Source organism: Capra hircus, chromosome 23 (genome assembly GCF_001704415.2).
Source record: "Capra hircus breed San Clemente chromosome 23, ASM170441v1, whole genome shotgun sequence".
NCBI classification, from domain to species: domain Eukaryota; kingdom Metazoa; phylum Chordata; class Mammalia; order Artiodactyla; family Bovidae; genus Capra; species Capra hircus.
Window position 1 is genome coordinate 5,038,954 of NC_030830.1, and position 20,923 is coordinate 5,059,876.

Consider the following 20,923-nt stretch of genomic DNA (forward strand, 5'->3'; position numbering starts at 1 on the left):
GATGTATAATGTTATATAAGTTACAGGTATACAATATAGTAATTCACAATTTTTAAAGGTTATACTCAGCTTCTAGTTACTGTAAAATTCTTTCTGTACTCCCCATGCTGTACAGTGTATCCTTATAGCTAATTTTATACCCAATACTTTGTACCTCCTACTTCCTCACTCCTATCTTGCCCCTTTCCCCTTCCCTCTTCCCACTGGTAACCACTAATTTGTTCTCTGTGCCTGCGAGTCTTAGACATAATTGATTTTAAATGTTTTAATATATCTGAAATATCAAATGCAGAAGTAACATTTAGTTTTTTTTAGAAATTGTTGCATATTGACCTATTGTTTGGATTTTTCTCCTAAAATTTCTTATAGATGAATTTAAATGATTATTGGGGCTTCCCTGGTGGCTCAGATTGTAAAGAATCTGCCTGCAGTGCAGGAGACCTGGGTTTGAACCCTAGGTCGGGAAGATCCTCCAGAGAAGGGAATGGCAACCCACTCTTGTATTCTTGCATGGAGAATTGCATAGACAGAGGAGCCTGGCGGGCTGCAGTCCATGGGGTTGCAAAGGGTCGGGCATGACTGAGCAACACTTTCACACTTTAAATGATTGTAATTGCTCCAGGATATAGCTTGCTGCTTAACACTAGAAGCCACGTGCTAGTCGTCTAAGCTGGAGCTTCTTAGAACAAATGCTGGTCTGTGGAACTCGTTGTTGCTTTTGCTTGGTGCCCAGAATCATCCCTGTCTGCCATGTTTTTAATCTCTAGATTATGACCAGCAGGTGGCTCTTTGTGAAGCGTTGTGTAGATTGACGACGAGACAATCCAGGGAGGACTTTGTCCCTCAGTGGTTTGAAGATGACACCGTTGCTAAGGCTTTCAAAGAAATTAACGACCGAGAATTTGAGACGGTGAGATCCGTGGTCATGAAAATTCTATTTAATCAATACTCATGAAGCATCTTCTCAGAGCCTTCGTGTATGTTAGGCTTAGGGGAGGGTTTTTTCCTCGAGTGTGCCTGTGTTGCCATTTTGAAGCTTCCTGTTTCCCACTTATGTGAAAATAACTTGAGGACAATAGCAACAGAGTATGTGTGGAGCAAATACCAGCTTAGAGTTAGGACATCTTTATAGGACATCTTTATAGGAGACAGCCTGGAGACAGGACTGTGTGCATTTGATGGATCCAGTCAGAGACCATGTCGTGGAGCCGGAAGTGACTTTCAACAAACCCTGACGGGCAGGGAGAGTCAGAGGAGAAAAGGATGTGTCTTGCAGAGGCACCTGGAGTGATGGTGGAGGCTGAAGCTGGCTTGGGGGCTCTGCTGGCAGAGGAGTATCATGAGGTGCTTATGACGTGAGCCCTCCAGCCTCTGCAGCTTGAAGTGAAGTGAAAGCGCTTAGTCGTGTCCAACTCTTTGCGACCCCATGGTCTATACGGTCCATGGAATTTTTCAGGCCAGAGTACTGGAGTGAGTAGCCTTTCCCTTCACCAGGGGATCTTCCCAACCCAGAGTTAGAACCCAGGTCTCCCACATTGCAGGCAGATTCTTTACCAGCTGAGCCACAAGGAAAGCCAATAATTTTTGGTGTCTTTCATGCAACCTGCTTCCCTTGTAGCTCAGTTGGTAAGGAATCTGCTTGCAATGCAGGAGACCTCGGTTTGATTCCTGGGTCAGGAAGATCCACAGGAGGATGAATAGGCTACCCACTCCAGTCTTCTGGCCTGGAGAATTCCATGCACTGTATAATCCATGTGGTCACAAAGAGTCGGACACGACTGAGTGACTTCACTTTCACTTTTCACTTTCAGTTTTGCAAAACAAAAGTAATTATCTTGTTTCTCAAATCATTTTCTGTCACAGCCGTCAGTTTCTTAGTGGAATTGCTTTTAGAGGAAGGCTCACATCCGTGTCCCAGACATGGAGTGCAAGGACTGTTTACAACACACATCCCCCGCCAACAAGGGGGAAAAAAACCTTGATCACTATTTCTCTAGTTTTAGAATTTGGGGGGTAACAAGTTTGCCTCCCTAATGGTTTTTGATTAGGAGAATTCTAGACATATTCTTAGAACCTATAGCAGGAGAGAGATTCCAGGAAGGAGCAGGAGAGAGAACTCCTGATAAGGAAAATTGGCAGTGGATAAATACTCCAGGATAAACCCCTAGTTGTGGGGGTTTGTGGTTGGCTTGTGCTGGGGAGATGGATGCCCAAGGGCTAGTCAAATATTACAGTCTAGGTCATCAGTAAGAGGTATTCCTCTTGATCACTCTTTTAATCCAGGGAAGCATAATTGCACATAAAGTATTCCTCAGCTGGGGGTTCAGAACTTGAGCCTGGAGCCTCCTCTTTCTGATACAAAGCTTTGTTACAGTTATCATGGTTAATAATGAGTCCTTATGGAGTCTTGATGTCACTGGATCCTGAAAATGTAGAAGCAAACACTGGTCCCTGTTATGCTGCAAAGGGTAGTACTTAAATTGAATATCTTGGTTTGTTTAACAAAAAGTTTGCATTATTTACTTTGAAGGATTGTAGACGGTTTGTCAATCACCTAAATGACAGGCTTGGTGACCAAAGAAGGTAAGACATTTCTCTGAGCTTTACTTTGTTGACTAGTTCTATTCTGAATGTCTTTTTAAAAATTTATTTGATTTTTGGTTGCTCTGGGTCTTTGTTTCTGCACGCGGGCTTTCTCTATAGTTGCGGCAAGTGGGGGCTCCTCTTCATTGTGGTGCACAGCTTTCTCTTGCGGTGGTTTCTCTTGCTACAGAGCGGGGGCTGTGGGGTGCGTGGGTTTTGGTAGCTGTGGCTCATGGGCGTAGCTGTTCCGAGGCATGTAGGATCTTCCCCGGGCTAGGGATCGAACCTGTATCTCTTGCATTGGCAGGCAGATTCTTATCCCTTGTACTACCAGAGAAATCACTGAATGTCTAATGTTTTTTAAGAAATCTAGAATCTGTTTTATTTTAGGGGAGAATACAGAATTTACTGGGCATCACTGGGTTATCCATTGAGTAGAACCCTCAGAAGAGAAGACTCATTGTGCCCAGCGATTCATTAGTGTGTATGTAAAATGGTTTCATTCAGTCTGTAACATATTTACTTGTGATTTAGAGCAGTTGTAACATTATATCCTCCAGAGAGATTTTATGAAGAATGATTTCCTGTAGGTCTGAGGATAACTAGGGAAAGATCTATTATGGACAGTTAAGTCTTTGAGAAAATATTGGCTAAATTCACTCCTTTTATTAGGACTCTTGCCAGGCAGCTGGGTTGAGGTGTATGTAGTACTGGAAAACCTGTCTTGTAACCTGCCAGGTGGGATTTGAATTCTGCGCATGGTACCAAATCTCCATTTGCAGTTTGAGAGCCTCTACCATACTTTGTACCAAGGGACTTACCAGCACACCTAGTTATCTATATTTGTTTGTAGAATGTCTGTAGCTTGTGTGTGGGGTCCATCCATATTTTATTTTACTTTTTAATTGTGAGATGTTTTGCAGGGTCTATTCATTTCCATGCGTTGCTGCTTTTGCTGGTGATCATGAGGTATGTGTGTCTTTGGGGTTGTGAAGTTGGCTGCTATATAGTGAGATCCATAGGTAGATGTACATCAGACCAAACTGCTCTTGCTACACAGAAGGGTGTTTTTTTGTTTTTTTTAAGCAATCTTGCTTTTCTTCCTAGAGGCCTCAGCTCTGAAGCTTATTATGTAAGAGTTCTGCTGTCACTACTTGATAAATGAATTTTTGAGTTTATATACTTTGTTCACAAGGTCAGTCACAGGACCCTTGCCTTACTTTATCCTGTTGATGGGCATCATTGTTCACACCTGGACTGGAGGGCACAGGGCAGGTCCCTTGCTTCTTTCCTTCCAGTAGGTACCTCCCGCTCTGTCCTCAGCAACTGGGATCACTCTCCTTTCTCTAGGTCATTCTGCCTTGTACTTCATAGTCTAAAACTGTATGGTCTCTTTTCACCCTCTTTGGCTCCTAGAGGAACAAGATCCTTCATGTAAAAGTGCTCCAACCTGTACCATCTCAGGTTTTTTGTTTTGGGTAAAATTTTCAAAGGCCTCTGAACCTGGACTTTGCTGAGGTTTCCTGGATCGTGTCTCTTGAATGTCTTAGTTAACCCTTTGTTTGGGTCTAGCGTGCCCTTCTTGGCCTCTGTGAGCTGAACTGTTAGATCATGACTACATAAATTCTTTCTCTCTCGAACTGATTTTGGTAGCTTGATTCCTGCGTCTCAGGTCTGTCTGTTTTTCCTTCTGGTTGTCTGAGGACTCCAATCCCTGCTTGCTTACTTCTTTCTAGGACTTCTAAATTTCCATCAGCTTCAGTAGGGGGTCCATACTTTGGCTTTCCATGCCACAGACATGTGTTAACACCTTTGCTCAACTTTGTAGCTGTCATTGATAAAAAGTGGACATGCCTGATGGAATGGTGGCCAAGAAATACTGTTTATTGGAGAAGCAAGTGGGAGAATAGTAAGTCTAGTGTTTGTCCCACTTGCTGAGGAATAGAAACTTTATATATGCTTGCTGAGTGTGTCTAACATATCTGGGAAGAAACAAAGGCATTGTTAATGGTTCCCATGAAAAGGGACCTCTGTGAAGTTGGGGGACAAAGAAGGATATATTTACTCTTTCTATAAGCACCATACACACACATTTATACACATAAGTACCATACTGTTTTAATCTAGCTTTCTTTCCTTCTTTCCCCTTTCTGTAAGAGCATATATTTCTTTTGTAATACAGTCGTTTCTTGGTACCTATGGGGGGCCAGGCCCAGGACCCCTTGTGGATGCCAAAATCTGCGGACACCCAAGTCCCTTATCTAAAATAGCTTAGTATTTGCATACAATGAACACACACTCTCCCACATACTTAAAATCTTCTCTAGATTACTTACAATGCCTAACACAATGCAAATGCTATGCAAATAGTTGTAAATAGTAATACAATATGTTATGTAAATAATTGCCAGCATGTGGCAAAAATCAAGGTTTGCTTTTTAGAACTTTCTGAATCAATCCACCTTTGTTTGAATGAACCCCTGGATACGGAGGAGTGACTGTAATCAATGAAAATGAGAATAATGTGAAATCTTCAGGTCTTAGCCTTCTTCCAACGTGTGGCAAGTTAGACAGCCAGCCACCATTTTTATTTGATCACAGTACCTCCTTGCTAGAAGTTTCTATCCATTGCCATGTGGATTGTTACTGCTTTCACATAGAACTATTTCCTCTGTGACTTGCACTAGGAAAAAAAATGGGGTGGATAGTTATCTGACACATTTAAACATCTATTGCTAAGTATAGAGTTTTTATAAGTTTTTATAAGTATATACAGTTTTTTCAGAAATAGGTGAGCTATTAAAATTGAATCCCTCTTCCTGTTTTGCAGAAGTGAGAGACAGTAAGAGACCCTGTAATCTTAAAGTAGGATTGTTCTAGGGAAAAACGTTCTGTTTTTAGTGGAATTTTCATTTGACTCTTTCACATATTAATGCTGAAATTATATCTTACAGATGAGAAAACCTGCAGATGAAAAATTAGAGAAATTTTGGATCGATTTCAACCTAGGGAGTCAGAGTGTAACTTTTTATATAAACAATCCTGAGGTAATCATGTTTGATTCCTGTTTAGACCTCAGTGCTTAGAGAATGTTGATATCCAAGTGTGTGTTAAGTGCTCATGAATTTCACTTATTTATTTTTTTTCCAAGAGTGATCTGTGGGACTCAGTAAGACTTTTGAAGGAAGCAGTGATGAATTTCAGCATACTAGGTAAGATGTTCATTCTAAACCACTCCACGTTTTACTGGTGAGTGTTATTTCTGTTTACAGATGCTGTGTATGCTTAGTTAATTCAGGGCGAACTTTGCTTGCACTTGAGGTAGAGGGAGCTGGTGAGTGTGGTGGAAGCCGGGCTGTGCTCAGGGGGAAGGACTGGTGACTCCTCCAGTCTGTAATGTTGGGGTTCAGTGACTTGCCTGATTTTCTCATTGTGAAAAATGGCTATAGTTCCTGAACAAATTGAAAATAGAGTCACCATGGGATCCAGCAGTTCCACTTCTGGATTTGTATCCAGAAGAATTGAGAGTTGGACTTGAATAGATTTGCCAATGTTCATGGCACCCTTATTCACAATAGCCAAGAGATGGAAGACACCCAAGTGTTCATCGACCAATGAATGGATAAAGTAGATGTAGTCTGTACATACAGTGGACTGTTATTTACCTTAAAAAACAGGAAATTTTGGCACATACTCCAACATTGATGAACCCTGAGGATGTCATGCTAAGTAGTAAACGCTAGTCACAAAAAAGCAAATACTGTATGATTCCACTAAAATGAAGTGTCTGAAGTCAAGTCAAGTTGATAAAGACAGAGAGCGGAATGGTGGTTACCAGGGGCTGTGGGGAGGGGGAAATGGAGAGCTGTTCAGTGGGTGCAGAGTTTCAGATCTGTAAGATGAGAAAGTTCTGGAGATCTTTTCCACAACCATATGAATATAGTTAATACTACTGAACTCTACACTTAAGAAAGATTAACAAGGTAAGTGTTATATTTTGTATCACAATTTTAAGAAGTGGTTATGGTAAAATGACTGTCTGGGGAGGCCTTACAAATATCTGTGGAAAGAAGAGAAGGGAAAAGCAAAGGAGAAAGGGAAAGATATAAGCATCTGAATGCAGAGTTCCAAAGAATAGCAAGGAGAGATAAGAAAGCCTTCCTCAGCGATCAATGCAAAGAAATAGAGGAAAACAGTAGAATGGGAAAGACTAGAGATCTCTTCAAGAAAATCAGAGATACCAAGGGAACATTTCATGCAAAGATGGGCTTAATAAAGGAAAGAAATGGTCTGGACCTAACAGAAGCAGAAGATATTAAGAAGAGGTGGCAAGGATACACAGAAGAACTGTACAAAAAAGATCTTCACGACCAAGATAATCACGATGGTGTGATCACTCACCTAGAACCAGACATCCCGGAATGTGAAGTCAAGTGGGCCTTAGAAAGCATCACTACAAACAAAGCTAGTGGAGGTGACAGAATTCCAGTTGAGCTATTTCAAATCCTAAAAGGTGATGCTGTGAAAGTGCTGCACTCAATATGCCAGCAAATTTGGAAAACTCAGCAGTGGCCACAGGACTGGAAAAGGTCAGTTTGCATTCCAATCCCAAAGAAAGGCAATGCCAAGGAATACTCAAACTACTGCACAGCTGCACTCATCTCACATGCTAGTAAAGTAATGCTCAAAATTCTCCAAGCCAGGCTTCAGCAGTACATGAACCATGAACTTCCTGATGTTCAAGCTGGTTTTAGAAAAGGCAGAGGAACCAGAGATCAAATTGCCAACATCCACTGGATCATCGAAAAAGCAAGAGAGTTCCAGAAAAAACATCTATTTCTGCTTTATTGACTATGCCAAAGCCTTTGACTGTGTGGATCACAATAAACTGTGGGAAATTCTGAAAGAGATGGGAATACCAGACCATCTGACCTGCCTCTTGAGGAACCTTTATGCAGGTGAGGAAGCAACAGTTAGAACTGGACATGGAACAACAGACTGGTTCCAAATAGGAAAAGGAGTATGTCAAGGCTGTGTATTGTCACCCTGCTTATTTAACTTCTATGCACAGTACATCATGAGAAACACTGGGGTGGAAGAAGCGCAAGCTGGAATCATGATTGCCGGGAGAAATATTAATAACCTCAGATATGCAGATGACACCACCCTTATGGCAGAAAGTGAAGAGGAACTAAAGAGCCTCTTGATGAAAGTGAAAGAGGAGAGTGAAAAAGTTGGCTTAAAGCTCAGCATTCAGAAAACAAAGATCATGGCATCTGGTCGCATCACTTCATGGGAAATAGATGGGGAAACAGTGGAAACAGTGTCAGACTTTATTTTGGGGGCTCCAAAATCACTGCAGATGGTGATTGCAGCCATGAAATTAAAGGACGCTTACTCCTTGGAAGGAAAGTTATGACCAACCTAGATAGCACATTGAAAAGCAGAGACATTACTTTGTGAACAAAGGTCCGTCTAGTCAAGGCTATGGTTTTTCCAGTGGTCATGTGTGGATGTGAGAGTTGGACTGTGAAGAAGGCTGAGCACCGAAGAATTGATACTTTTGAACTGTGGTGTTGGAGAAGACTGTTGAGAGTCCTTTGGACTGCAAGGAGATCCAACCTGTTCATTCTGAAGATCAGCCCTGGGATTTCTTTGGAGGGAATGATGCTAAAGCTGAAATTCCAACACTTTGGTCACTTCATGTGAAGAGTTGACTCATTGGAAATGACTCTGATGCTGGGAGGGATTGGGGGCAGGAGGAGAAGGGGATGACAGAGGATGAGATGGCTGGATGGTCTCACTGACTTGATGCACGTGAGTCTGAGTGAACTCTGGGAGATGGTGATGGACAGGGAGGCCTGGTGTGCTGCGATTCATGGGGTCACAAAGAGTTGGACCCGACTGAACTGAACTGACTGATGCTTACTTCACAAAGAATCTAGAGCGGCTTGCCTATTATTACCAAAATAATAGAAATAGAAAGTTGAAACCACAGACAAGAAGGACAGTGTCTGTCATGCAGGCTGAATTGAACTTGACCACCTTGGAGGTTCAGATTGGGGTGAAAAGTGAGACCATGTGTAATATGATTCTCACCTCACAAGCCCTGGAGAGAGCAGATCCATCCTTCCCAGCTTTGAACTCACACTGGAGGTTCTCCCAAGGGGCTCCTCAGCCCCCAGTGTTCCTTGCTGGAATTTCCTGGATACATAAGTTAACTTCAGTGTTTTGTTAAAGGATAATTTTTGAAAAGGTGAAATGGTGACCCTCATAAAAATACATGAATAAAACTTGGATTAAAGGCCACATTAATGAGAGAATTGGTAAGATGTAATAACCAGGAACTGATGCAAAGAACTACACAAATAGATTTGTAAATAGAATAGTTGCATTTCATAAACACAATTTGAATTTCTATGAACAAGAATCACTTGCATTATTTAATTTCTTCTGTTGAATATTATTAGAAAAAAAGGGAAATTGGGGCATGAGGAGGCAGTAGAGGAGGAGGCAGAAGGAGAGCCTTTCACGGTGCAGCTGGGAGAAGGAAAGGGTGGTGAAGACCGCCCATCATTCAGATACTAATTGAAGGTCGATTACAGGTTGACACCTGTATGCCTGACCAACCGGGTACCACTCAGGCTCCCACAAGCTCCTCCTCAGCTTTCATAATTTACTATAATGGTTCACAGAACTCAGGGAAACATGGTTGTTTACATTTATCAGTTTATTATAGGGGACATAGATAATAAAGGATCCAGAGGGTCCATAGTGCAGGGGCCTGTCTTTCTGAGGAGGTGGGCTGCATCACCCTCCTGGAATGTTTGTGTTCACCAGCCTGACAGCTCTGTGAACCCTGAACCCCATAGTTCAGGGATTTTTATGGAAGCCTTATCATGTAGGCATGATCCAATATTAACTCCATCTCTGGCCTTTTCTCCCCTCCCTGAAGGTTGGGGAGATGGAAGTTCCAACCCTCTAACCATGCCTTGGTCTTTCTGGGGACCAGTCTGAATCCTGAAGTTGTCTAGGCTCCTCCAGCCCCCAGTCACCTCAAAACACACTCATCACTCAGGAGATGCCAAGGATTGTTAGAAGCTCCGGTGTCAGGAACCAAGGTCAGAGACCAAATATGAGAGCAAAAGATGCTTCTAGCAAGCCATTGCTTAAAATGGATTTTAAAGTTCTGTGTCAGAAACCGAGGCTGAGATCAAATGTATATTTTTTATGGTGACACAGATGGGAAGGAGCAGAAGCCAGCAGTTCTATAGTCACAGAATTGGAAAGGCAGTATATGCTGAACTGGAAGTGCCCCCTCTCTCTAGGAAAGGGGTTTATAAACATCTCACTAAAAATGTAAATATAAGTATAAATTAAGAGTAACTCTTTGCAAATCCATGGACTGTAGCCTGCCAGGCTCCTCTGTCCATGAAATTCTCCAAGCAAGAATACTGGAGTGGGTTGCTATGCACTCCTGCAGGGGATCTCCCCAACCCAGGGATCCAACCCAGGTCTCCAGCATTGCAGGCAGATTCTTTACTGTCTGAGTGACCAGGGAAACTATATAGTCACTACCTGTTACTATTTAAGATATATAACATATCATTGGTGTTTACTCTGAAGTCAATATTTTATAGAGACTTCCCATGGATCTGACTGTGGTCAGATCCTAATATTACTTTGCATATTGGAAGTTTCTGAACCCTGAACTTTGCCCCTGAGGTGGTTTTCAGTAATCCACTTGCCAAGTCAATACCCTGTACTTCATAAATATATCACCTTTTGGGGAGACTCTAAGATTCATGAAGTGCTTCATAGGAGCTGGAGGAGGTAGCTGTGACTTGGGGTAGTTTTATAGTCGAGGAAACTGAGGCGTGTATAGCGAACTCGGTGAGCAAGACTTGCCTTTTGCGTGCACAGCCCTTCCTGCTAAGAGGTTGGCAGTGCTTTAGGAGCCTGTTGAGGGTTTGGTATAGCTCTTGGGCTGTTTCTTCTCAGCCTTGTATCTTTGCATTTAGCTCCACAGCCCAGTTCAGTTCAGTCACTCAGTTGTGTCTGACTCTTTGTGACCCCATGGACTGCAGCACACTAGGCTTCCCTGTCTACCATCAGCTCCCAGAGCTTGCTAAAACTCATCCATTGATTCGGTAATGCCGTCCAACCATCTCATCATCTGCTCTCCCCTTCTGCCTTCAATCTTTCCCAGCATCAGGGTCTTTTCCAGTGAGTCAACTCTCTACATCAGGTGGCCAGAGGATTGGAGTTTCAGCTTCAACATCAGTCTTCTAATGAATATTCAGGACTGATCTCCTTTAGGATGGACTGGTTTGATCTCCATGCAGTTCAAGGGACTCTCAAGAGTCTTCTCCAACACCACAGTTAGCTATTTACTTTTTCAGATATTGTTTAAAATTGTTTTTGCTGCAGAGTTTGAGACTTACCCTGCAGAGACTGAATGTCCAGTAAGATCAGCCTTTGGGGAATTGTTGAATTTCACTAGAGGCCGGCACTATCCTATGGAAATATGATCTGAACCATATATTTAATTAAAAATTTGCTGCTGCTGCTAAGTCACTTCAGTTGTGTCTAACTGTGCGACCCCATAGACCACAGCCCACCAGGCTCCGCCGTCCCTGGAATTCTCCAGGCAAGAACACTGGAGTGGGTTGCCATGCTAGTAACCTCATTAAAGTTTTTTTTTTCAAGTGGACTAATTTTAATGTGTATTTCACTCAGTATGTCCAAAATATTCACAGTTTAACATGTAATCAGTATAAACAATTAATGAAATATTTTACCTTCTCTTTTTGGTGCCAGTCTTTATAAGCTGTAGTTTTGTGCTTATAACGCATCTCATGTTGTACTAGCCGTATTTCAAGTATCAGGGGCCAAAGATCTGGATCCAGATGTGTGTCTTTTTTTCCTTTTTCCGTTCTAATGAGTTTGTGAAAGAGCTTTGCCTGCTCTCATAAGTTTTTGTTCCTGCTGCTTCTAATGCAGCTTGTACTCACTGTGGTTTATGCTTGGACTTGCTGTAAATTGTGGTCTGAACTAGTTCCTCTATTAAAACCAACTACTATTTGTCAGTAAAGAGCTGGTGTCCTGGTCGGAGACCCTCAAGGAAACTATTGTCTGAGAAGCAGGCCTCTCTGAGGATGTTTCCGTTTCTCTTCAAGTGGAGTCTGTTGAGATGAGTGTGGATTATTTCTGTTTGTAGATTGGGAACAGTGCATTTTATTTTGAACTGTAGAAATGGGTGGGATCTAGGAGAAAGAATGAGAATGAAGGTTGTGCTTAATATATTGAGAAGTAAAATACCTGTCAGAGATGATAGCTTTGTATTCACAAATGTTCTTTAAAAAAAATGGATTGAATTTTAGAAGACCCATCTCAATTGCTATGCTGCTAAATTACTTCTGTTTCTGCAAGATTAACTACTTAAACATAATGTTTGTATATAAAAACACATGTGTACTTGATAAAAACAGTTTCAGGGTAACTTTATTTAAATAATATCTTTTCAACTTCTCATTGCAGGAAAATCTGGACAGTGAGCAAATATCCCAGTCATTTAAAATTATAAAATTTAAAAACACAACCCCTTTCAGTTTGTTGATCTACATTGACTTTATTTTTTGCTAGAAACTGAGATGAAGATGCTTGAAATTTACCTGAAGAAGCCTATTAATATCAGAAACAAAGAAGTGACGAAAATAGAAATCCATTTTGAACTGCAGTTCAACATATCACAAGCTTCCATGAAAGCTTTAGGAGAAGACAAACAGGTGACGCATTTAATTCCTCTGTTTCATTTCCATATTGGGGTTTTATAAATTGAAATATAATTGACATAAAACATTATTTGTTTCAGGTATAAATCATAGCGATTCCATTTTGTATATATTGTGAAATAATTGCCATAATGAGACTCGTTAATAGTCATCACCATTGTTAGAGGTTTTTTCTTCTTGTGAAAACTTTTACTCTCTTAGCAACTTCAACTAGGCAGTATAGTATTAACTATAGTCACGATGCTATACATTAAATCCCCTTGACATACTCATTTTATAGCAGGAAACTTGTACCTTCCGACCCCCTTCACTCACTTCGTTTACCCTCAACCCCCTCCTCTGGAATCACCAATCTGCTATTTGTATCTGTGAGCTTATTTTTGTTGTTGGCATTTTTAAGGCTGCACATGCAAGTGAGATCATACGGAATTTCTCTTTCTCTGTGTGACTTGCCTCAGTTTGCATAAGGCCCTCACAGTGCCTCCATATTGTTGCAAACGGCAAATTTGCTTCTTTTTAATGGCTGTATAATATTTTGTGTAAAAATACATATGTGACTCCAGAGAAATATTTGTCAGTTTTGTTTATATTTTCAAAGCCATAGCTCTTAGTTTTGTTGATCTTTTCTTTCTTTCTTTCTTTTTTTTTTTTGCCTCCACTTTGTTTATTGCCATTCTTTTTTCTTCGTTGTACTAACTGGGTTCATTTGTTTTCGTTTTCTAGTTCCTTCAAGGGTAAAGATATGTTGTTTATTTGAGATCTTTCTTCTTTATTTTTTGATGTGGGCGTTTATCACTATAATTTCCCTCTTAGAACTGCTTTTGCTGCATCTCATAAGTTTGGTATGTTTTATTTCCATTTTCATTTGCCAAAAAGTATTTTTAAGCTCTCTTTTGCTTTCTTCATTGACCCATTGGTTTTTCAGAAGTGTGTCATTTAGTCGCCACATATGCATGAATTTCCCAGTTTTTCTCTTTGTAATTGATTTCTGGTTTCACATCACTGTGGTCGGTAAGGGTGCGTAATACGATTTCAGTCTTAAATTTATTAAGACTTGTTTTGTGACCTAATATATAAGTGTTTCCTGGATTCTATGTGTGTTGGAAGAATGTGTATTCTGTTGCTTTTGGGTAGAACATTATGTGTATGTCAAGTCCATCTGATCTAACATTAATTTAAGGCTGATGTCTTCACATTAGTTTTCCATCTAAGTGATGTATCCATTGATGTAAGTGGGGTATTAAAGTCCCCTGTGTGTGCTCAGTCACTCAGTCATGTCCGACTCTTGCAGCCCCATGTACTGTAGCTCTCCAGGCTCCTCTGCCCATGGAATTTTCCAGGCAAGAAACTGGAGTGGGTAGCCATTCCCTTCTCCAGGGGATCTTCCCGACCCAGGGATGGAACCCACGTCTCTTGCATCTCCTGCCTTGGCAGGTGTGTTCTTTACCCCAGCTCTACCTGGGAAGCCCCCATTTAAGTCCCTTACTATTATCATAGCTTCCCTGGTGGCTTAGATGGTAAAGCATCTGCCTGCAATGTGGGAGACCCGGGTTCGATCCCTGGGTTGTGAAGATCTCCTGGTGAAGGAAACGGCAACCCACTCCAGTACTCTTGCCTGGAGAATCCCACGGATGGAGGAGCCTGGTAGGCTACAGTCCATGGGGTCGCAAAGAGTCGGACACAACTGAGTGACTTCACTTTCACTTTCACTATTATCATATTGCTGTCTATTTCTCTCTATATATGTTAATGTTAAATTTATGAAAGAATTACTGCTTTTAAAAACCATGTGGTTTTGGTGTGCATTTCAGGTCATGCATGACCAGACAAAAATCTCAGCCGTTTTTGGTGAATTAGAGAAAGAAGACACTGAGATTCCTGGCAGCCACAAAACAGAGACAGGTATATTGGGAAACAGCAAAATTTCTCACCTGGATTCCCTGTAGAAGCAGTGATAAATGTTTCTTGAAAGCAGTTACTGAAAACCTGTGGTCATATAAGAGTAATTAATGTGTTACACCTTTGGAGAAAAAGTTGCAAATTAAATTTGAATTATTTTGTTCTCCTGATATAGTCTCTTTGGGGGTCAGTTAAAAATGACAAAGAAGAACTAATGATGGGGTGGCTGGAGGCAAATGCTAGGGGTGTGTAGGGGCCTGTCTGCCCACAAAGCTGGCCCTGCGCAGGTGAAATATTTCTTATGAGTTAGACCCAAAGGCCAAGGTGCCTCTAGATTTTTGGTGTTTGAGGCAGGTCCCAATTACCAGTTCTTACCAGAAGATGGCGCTGTACCAAATGTGGCTGTACCAGTATGGATCCTGTGATGAGCATTTGCAGGGTGTATGCAGCATTTTGTATGGTTATTGTTACCAATTTTTTATTGCTTTTTCCTTCATGCGTATAGACCAAGCAAAGGACTCTACCGAGCCGGCAGAGTTAACCAGGGCTGAAGATGACCACCGCCTAATAACTCTCCCCTTAAATAACCAGTCTGAGCCTGCTGTAAGTACAAGGACCTGAGGGCAGGATTCTGAACCGTGGCCACTGGGGTGCTGGCAGGTGGAAGCTGACTCTCCCGGGTGGTTGTCCAGTTTCTCCTGGCCAGCCATGGCTGTCTTTTTTTCTGACGATCCCCTCCTCTAAATTAGGTTTATCAGTTGTACTTGTTTTTCCTTGCCTTTCCCTCAACTTGGCTCTCCAGTGGAATGTGTGACTTGGCTGGCTTTGCCTCATTCCCTCATTTGGGATTTGGAGACTGAGCTTAGGAGAAGCAGCATCATTTCTGGAATCAGACATGGCATTTAGTTACTGACTGTGGGAACTTGAGGAAATGACGTAACATCACTGGGACTGAGGCTTCTCATCTAAAGAACAAAGCTGCTTTGGGCTTCCCTGGTGGCTCGGTGACGAAGAATCCACCTGCCAGTGCACGAGACGCAGGTTCAGTCATTGGATCTGGAAGATCCCAAGAAGAAGGACATGGCAACCCACTCTGGGATTCTTGCCTGGAGAATCCCATGGACAGAGGAGCCTGGCAGGCTGCAGTCCATGGGGTCGTAAAGAGTTGGATATGACTTAAGTGACTAAAGAAAACAAACAATACCTGGCTTATAGTGTGGCCCTCTTAGGGCCACTTATAAAACCATATGTAAAGCGCCTAACACAAGGCTTGGCATGTATTGATGTTCAGTCCGTTTTCTTATGTTTAATCACATGGACAGATTGTAGAGAAGTATGATGATAGTGTCATATTTTTTAAACAAGTATACACCAAAGATGATTTCTACAGATATCTTTTGGGAAACTTGAAGATCTCAACAGTTATGATGCTGTTGACATTTTTGTGAGTCTTCCTTTGATGTTTCCCTTAGTAACTGTGAGACACTCTTGATTATCTTTGATGTGGTAAGCCTTCTCCTGTGGGTGGGTATCTTTTTTTTTTTTAATAGCCAGTAGTTCACTTGGAACCAAATTTAATGAAGAAAGAGCCTGATAGCTTAGTATTTAAATGCTTTTCTTTGGAGGTGTAGAATGATCCCAAAAAGTCTCAGAGGCACCCTAATTAAGCAGATGTTTATATATGCATTTCCTGCAGCAAACAAATACAGCTGATAATTCACCCAAAAAATCAAAACTGGATGATACACAAAAAGGTCAGATTTTTTTTTTCTATCGTAAGACCTGAATGGTATATTTCAATGTATACTTCACATGCTTAACAGTTTTTGTTTTCCATTTTTATGCTTGGAATTTACTTCAGAACTCGAATATTCTGTAGATTTACAAGAATCATCAGCAACAACTCAGTTTCCTACATTAAATGATGCATCTAGGTAAGTGATTTTCAGAAGTCATAAGCCACGTGAAGTCGCTCAGTTGTGTCCGACTCTTTGCAACCCCATGAACTGCAGCCTACCAGGGTCCTCTGTCCATGGGATTTTCCGGGCAGGAATACTGGAGTGGGTTGCTATTTTCTTCTCCAGGGTATCTTCCCAACCCAAGGATCGAACTCCGAGTCTCCTGCATTGTGGGCAGACGCTTTACCATCTGAGCCACCAGGGAAGCCCGTAAACCACGTAGATTGTTGTTAATGTGACTCATTAATTGCAACTTGACTGTCTGGGTTTTCCCCTTTCCTGCCTGTGGCCATGCCCCACACAAGGAGAGAGCGTTGTGTGCAGTTTTCGGTGAATAATTTCAGCAGGGCTGGAGTGTTCTCTTGTCCTGTGGGTCTCTACCCCTTTCAAGGATCACAGCCTTGTTGTGGCCAAGGGGCCTGCATAACTCAGTGAAGCTATGATCCATGCTATACAGGGGCCCCCAAGACGGACAGGTCATGGTAGAGAGTTCTGACAAAGCATGGTCCACTGGGGCAGGAAATCGTAGTCCCAATGTTATCTTTGGTGATGTAGTTTTCCCTAGCAGAACACTGGATACTCCTAGACAGAAAGTGCGTATTGCTTGGCTCTAATTTATTTGCCACTTTTCTATGTAGGCCTCTGAAGAATGGGCCATATATGTGATTTTTTTTTTACAGCTTTGTTGAGACATAATTGAAATAACATGTACCTATATAGAGAGTGTACAGTTTGAGTTTTGACATTTGTCTACACCTGGGAGCCATCACCACAATCAAGATAAGGACCATATCCATCATTTCCAAGAATTTCTTTCTGCCCCTTGGAAATCCCTCCCTCTTTCTCCATGCCCACCCCCACCCTTGGCAATCACTGATCTGCTTTGTCACTATAGATGAGTTTGTAGTTTTAAAAATCTTACTTAAATGGAATCAAACTGGAGGCACTTTTTTTTTTCTTTCCTAGCAGCTTTCATTCATTGTAATTATTGGGATTGGCCAAGAAGTTTGTTTGGTTTTCTCATCACTTATAGAAAAATCTGAACAAAAACTGGCCAACCTAGTATTTTGAGACTCTTCGCGTTGTATCAGCAGTTCATTCTTTCGTGTTATTGAGCTGTGGAGAATAGTGGGCCCTTTGTATGGATATACCACAACTTGTCTGTCCATTCTCCTCTTGATGGACACTTGAGTTTCCAGTTTTTTTGTTGTTACAAGTAAAGCCCTTAGGCTTCGTGTATAAGCCTGTGTGTGGAGGTGGAGGTGGTTTAGCTGCTAAGTCATGTCCAACTCTTTGCAGCTGCATGGACTGTAGCCCGTCAGCCTCCTCTGTCCATGGGATTCTCCAGGCAAGAATACTGCAGTGGTTTTTCATTTCCTCTCCAGGAGATCTTCCTGACCCAGGAATCCTGCATTCCTGGTCTCCAGTCTCCTGCATTGCAGGCAGGTTCTTTACCACTGTGCCACCTGGGAAACTCCTCTGTATGGAAATTATGTTATCTTTTCTCTGGGGTGAATATATAGGAGTGGGATAGCTGGATCATCACTGGTGTATATTTAACTTTTTAAAAAACTGCCAAGATGTTTTCCAGTATCTTTAGAGCATTCCACGTTACCACCAACAGTCTTTGAGGGTTCTGGTTGCTAGACTTTCTCATTAGTAGGTTCGGTAATATAATTTCATTGATGGATGAAGTAAGGAATGAATGAACTAATCCAGTACTGATGTGGGCTGCTTCTTTATCTTTCTACCGGAACCACACAGTCCCACAAAGGATCCTCAGTGAGTGAAATTTCCTTTATTTACTTCATTAATTTTTATATATTGTTATGACTCTACCTCCCAAACACCATTCTTCTTTGAATTATTAGATATCTTTCTGTGTTGTGTATTTGTGTCAGCATTTATTATTTGGGGGCTTCAAGGGTTTACCATTTATACATAATTGTAAATTACATATGCAATTTACATATGCAAATTCCAAGTTGTAAATTACATATGCAGCTCTAGGACCTGCATTTGTGCCCAATCGTGTCCGACTCTTTGCGACCCCGTGGACTGCAGCCTGCCAGGCTCCTCTATCCATGGGATTCTCCAGGCATGCATAGGGGTGTGGGTTGCTGTTTCCTGCTGTTTCCCAGGAGATCTTCCCGACCCAGGGATCGGACTGGTGTCTCCTACATTGCAGGCGGATGCTTAACCAATGAACAGCTCTATTTCTCCTTTAATACTGTTAGTTTAAAGTACTCTTTGTCACGCTGTGAAACCTGTTCCTGCCTGACCTTAAAAAAATGAAAGTTCGAAGCCAGAAATAGAGCCTACATGTGTCAGGCTGTCCAGGAACTAAAAAGGAGTGTTTTTATATCATCGCTGAAGCTAGCCATTTCCTGGTCAAAGGTCTTTTTCAATTAGAAGAGAGCAGAGACCTACCCCACCACTCCGCTTCCTTCTTGTCATGCTTTCTTGTCCAGGCATCTAGTGTTTCATCATTTCAGATCTGTAGAGTTATCCAGGTGTCTCGCGGCTTTACTTCTTCCTCTCCTGCCCGCCGAAGCAGGAGTGGGAGCTGGAGCCTATGCAGCCTGGTTTGGAAGTGTGCTGCGCTCAGGCGACGCTGCAGCCTTCTTCTGAGGCTCTGTTCCTCCCAGAAACTTGCCCTTCTCTGTGCCTGTCTGATCCTCCGTTCAGCAGTGAGAACTCCCCAGCCCTGCTTGAATCTGAGAATCCTTTGTCTCCTTCTGAGAAGCGTGGAACATTGTTGCTGCTGCTCCGAGAAGTCTAGATTTGCCTTTGGGAAGGGGCTGCTCACTTGTTGTCCTACGGAATATGTCCATGTAGAGCAGAGGGTAGGTCTTCGTCTTCCGGAGGGTACTCATTCCCCGAGAACATCTAGCAAAACCACCGCAGACTCTGAGCTAAGGATTCCAGACTGGAGTAATCTGTTCATCGCCGGGTCTCTGTTTCTCTGTCTGTAAATGAGTACCTCAATTAAAAGGGACATTCAGATGCCTTTACGGCAAAGAAATCTTGGGTACTGCTCAGAGCTTTTTAACTCTTTCGTGTTGCAATAAGTAAAACAGCACGTACAACTGCTTTTACATTCAGACTGAAACTGCAGAATGCAATTCAGGGCTCAGAAGAGCACAGGTTTTTCTGTCTCAATGCATAAGGAACTTAATGAGAAGCAGAGTGGCAGGTAAGGAAAGAGTTTATTAGTTCTTGCCTAGAAAATTCCCTGGATAGAGGGCTACAGTCTGTGGGGTCCCAAAGAGTCAGAAATGGCTGAGCATGCTCTGGCTAAAAAGGTGCGAGTTGCAGGCAGATGAGAGGGTTTTGAGCGCTTCACATTTTTATAATTAAAGGAACAGCAGGGAGAAGACCATCATCTTCCTTATTTTTGAGTTAAGCTTCCATCATCGTCTCTTCCTCCACGTCAGGCTGGGAAATTTTCTTGTCTCTACATGGTCAAACTGGGAACATCATGGCACTATTCAAATCAGCAGAAGAATGGTTATGTATGCTAGACTATGGTAAATCATGTCAGCTATCAGTCTAATGGGGCTTCCCAGGTGAGTCAGTCAGTAAGGAATCTGCCTGCCAATGCAGGAGACGTGAGTTCGATCCCTGAGTCAGGAAGATCCCCCTGGAAAAGGAGATGGCAACCCATTCCAGCATTCTCACCTGGAGAATTCCATGGACGGAGGGAGGGGCCTGGCAGTTACAGTCCACGGGGTCGCCAAGAGTTGGACACAACTTAGTGACTAAACAATAGCAATCAGTATGATGAGGGTTTTCCACTTCGGAATGTCACCTTTCCCCTGTATTTTTGTTTTTAATGTATGCAGAGGAGCATGTCCTAGGAATCATTAACCTAGTGACCTCAACCGGCAGGATGCAAACATCGTTGACTTGATGTGTATTTTTGTTGTTAGTTTCATTGTTAAGCAAGCCTGCTTTGCTTTATGATTTTCCATTTGCTTCCTGGGGTGATCATTAACGTATGTTGGTCTCCCAAAGTTCCTTAAAGTTCCCCCTCTACCGATAGTCTCCAAGTGGGATTTTAAACTAGCTCTTTGATTATCCTATTCTATCCCCGTTCAGACTACACACACATGCACAATAACATTTAGTATAGGGCTGACTTTTTAAACAATTGTGGTAAAGTGTGCATCATGTAAAGTTTGCTGTCTCCACCATTGTGAGTGTATGTTCTGGGCATTAAGCGCTCTCACGTTGTTGTACGTACAGTCGTCACCTCCGTCCATCTCCTGAGCTTTTTCCATCTTCCCTGTCTGAAATGCTGTCCCCATTAAACAACTCCCCAATTTAACAAAATTGAAAGCTACAAGAGCCCTAGAAGGACACACCAAATGGTAAAGTACTTGTGATTATGAATCCCTTTGTTTGTGGCTCCTTGTGTTTTTTGGTTTCCTATTATAAATGTGGTAACTTTTAAGAAATAAATGTTATTTTAAAAACCTTAAAAAAAGATTGGGATACAAAAATCTAATTTCTCTCTGTATGCTAGCAAATAGATAATAGTAAACCATGTAATCTGATAAGGAGTCAATATCCAAAATATATAAGGAATGGTTACATTCAATAGCCCCGCCCCACCCCCTCCACCTCCCCCGCCGAAAAAATCATCTGATTAAAAAAAGAGGGGAAAGGCTTTCAACAGACATTTCT

The 20,923-nt window shown here is 42.0% G+C and overlaps 1 protein-coding gene across 1 annotated transcript in view; it reads left to right on the plus strand.

The window, feature by feature from the left end:
• Nucleotides 1-20,923, plus strand: part of SYCP2L (synaptonemal complex protein 2 like) — a 56,178-nt gene that overhangs the window by 14,079 nt on the left and 21,176 nt on the right. Inside the window, exons 10-19 of the mRNA XM_018038503.1 lie at nucleotides 768-910; nucleotides 2,531-2,583; nucleotides 3,507-3,552; nucleotides 5,538-5,630; nucleotides 5,735-5,795; nucleotides 12,229-12,371; nucleotides 14,189-14,279; nucleotides 14,782-14,879; nucleotides 15,973-16,030; nucleotides 16,138-16,210. Coding sequence (XP_017893992.1) covers nucleotides 768-910; nucleotides 2,531-2,583; nucleotides 3,507-3,552; nucleotides 5,538-5,630; nucleotides 5,735-5,795; nucleotides 12,229-12,371; nucleotides 14,189-14,279; nucleotides 14,782-14,879; nucleotides 15,973-16,030; nucleotides 16,138-16,210 — 859 coding nt within the window. The remainder of the gene's footprint in view (nucleotides 1-767; nucleotides 911-2,530; nucleotides 2,584-3,506; nucleotides 3,553-5,537; nucleotides 5,631-5,734; nucleotides 5,796-12,228; nucleotides 12,372-14,188; nucleotides 14,280-14,781; nucleotides 14,880-15,972; nucleotides 16,031-16,137; nucleotides 16,211-20,923) is intronic.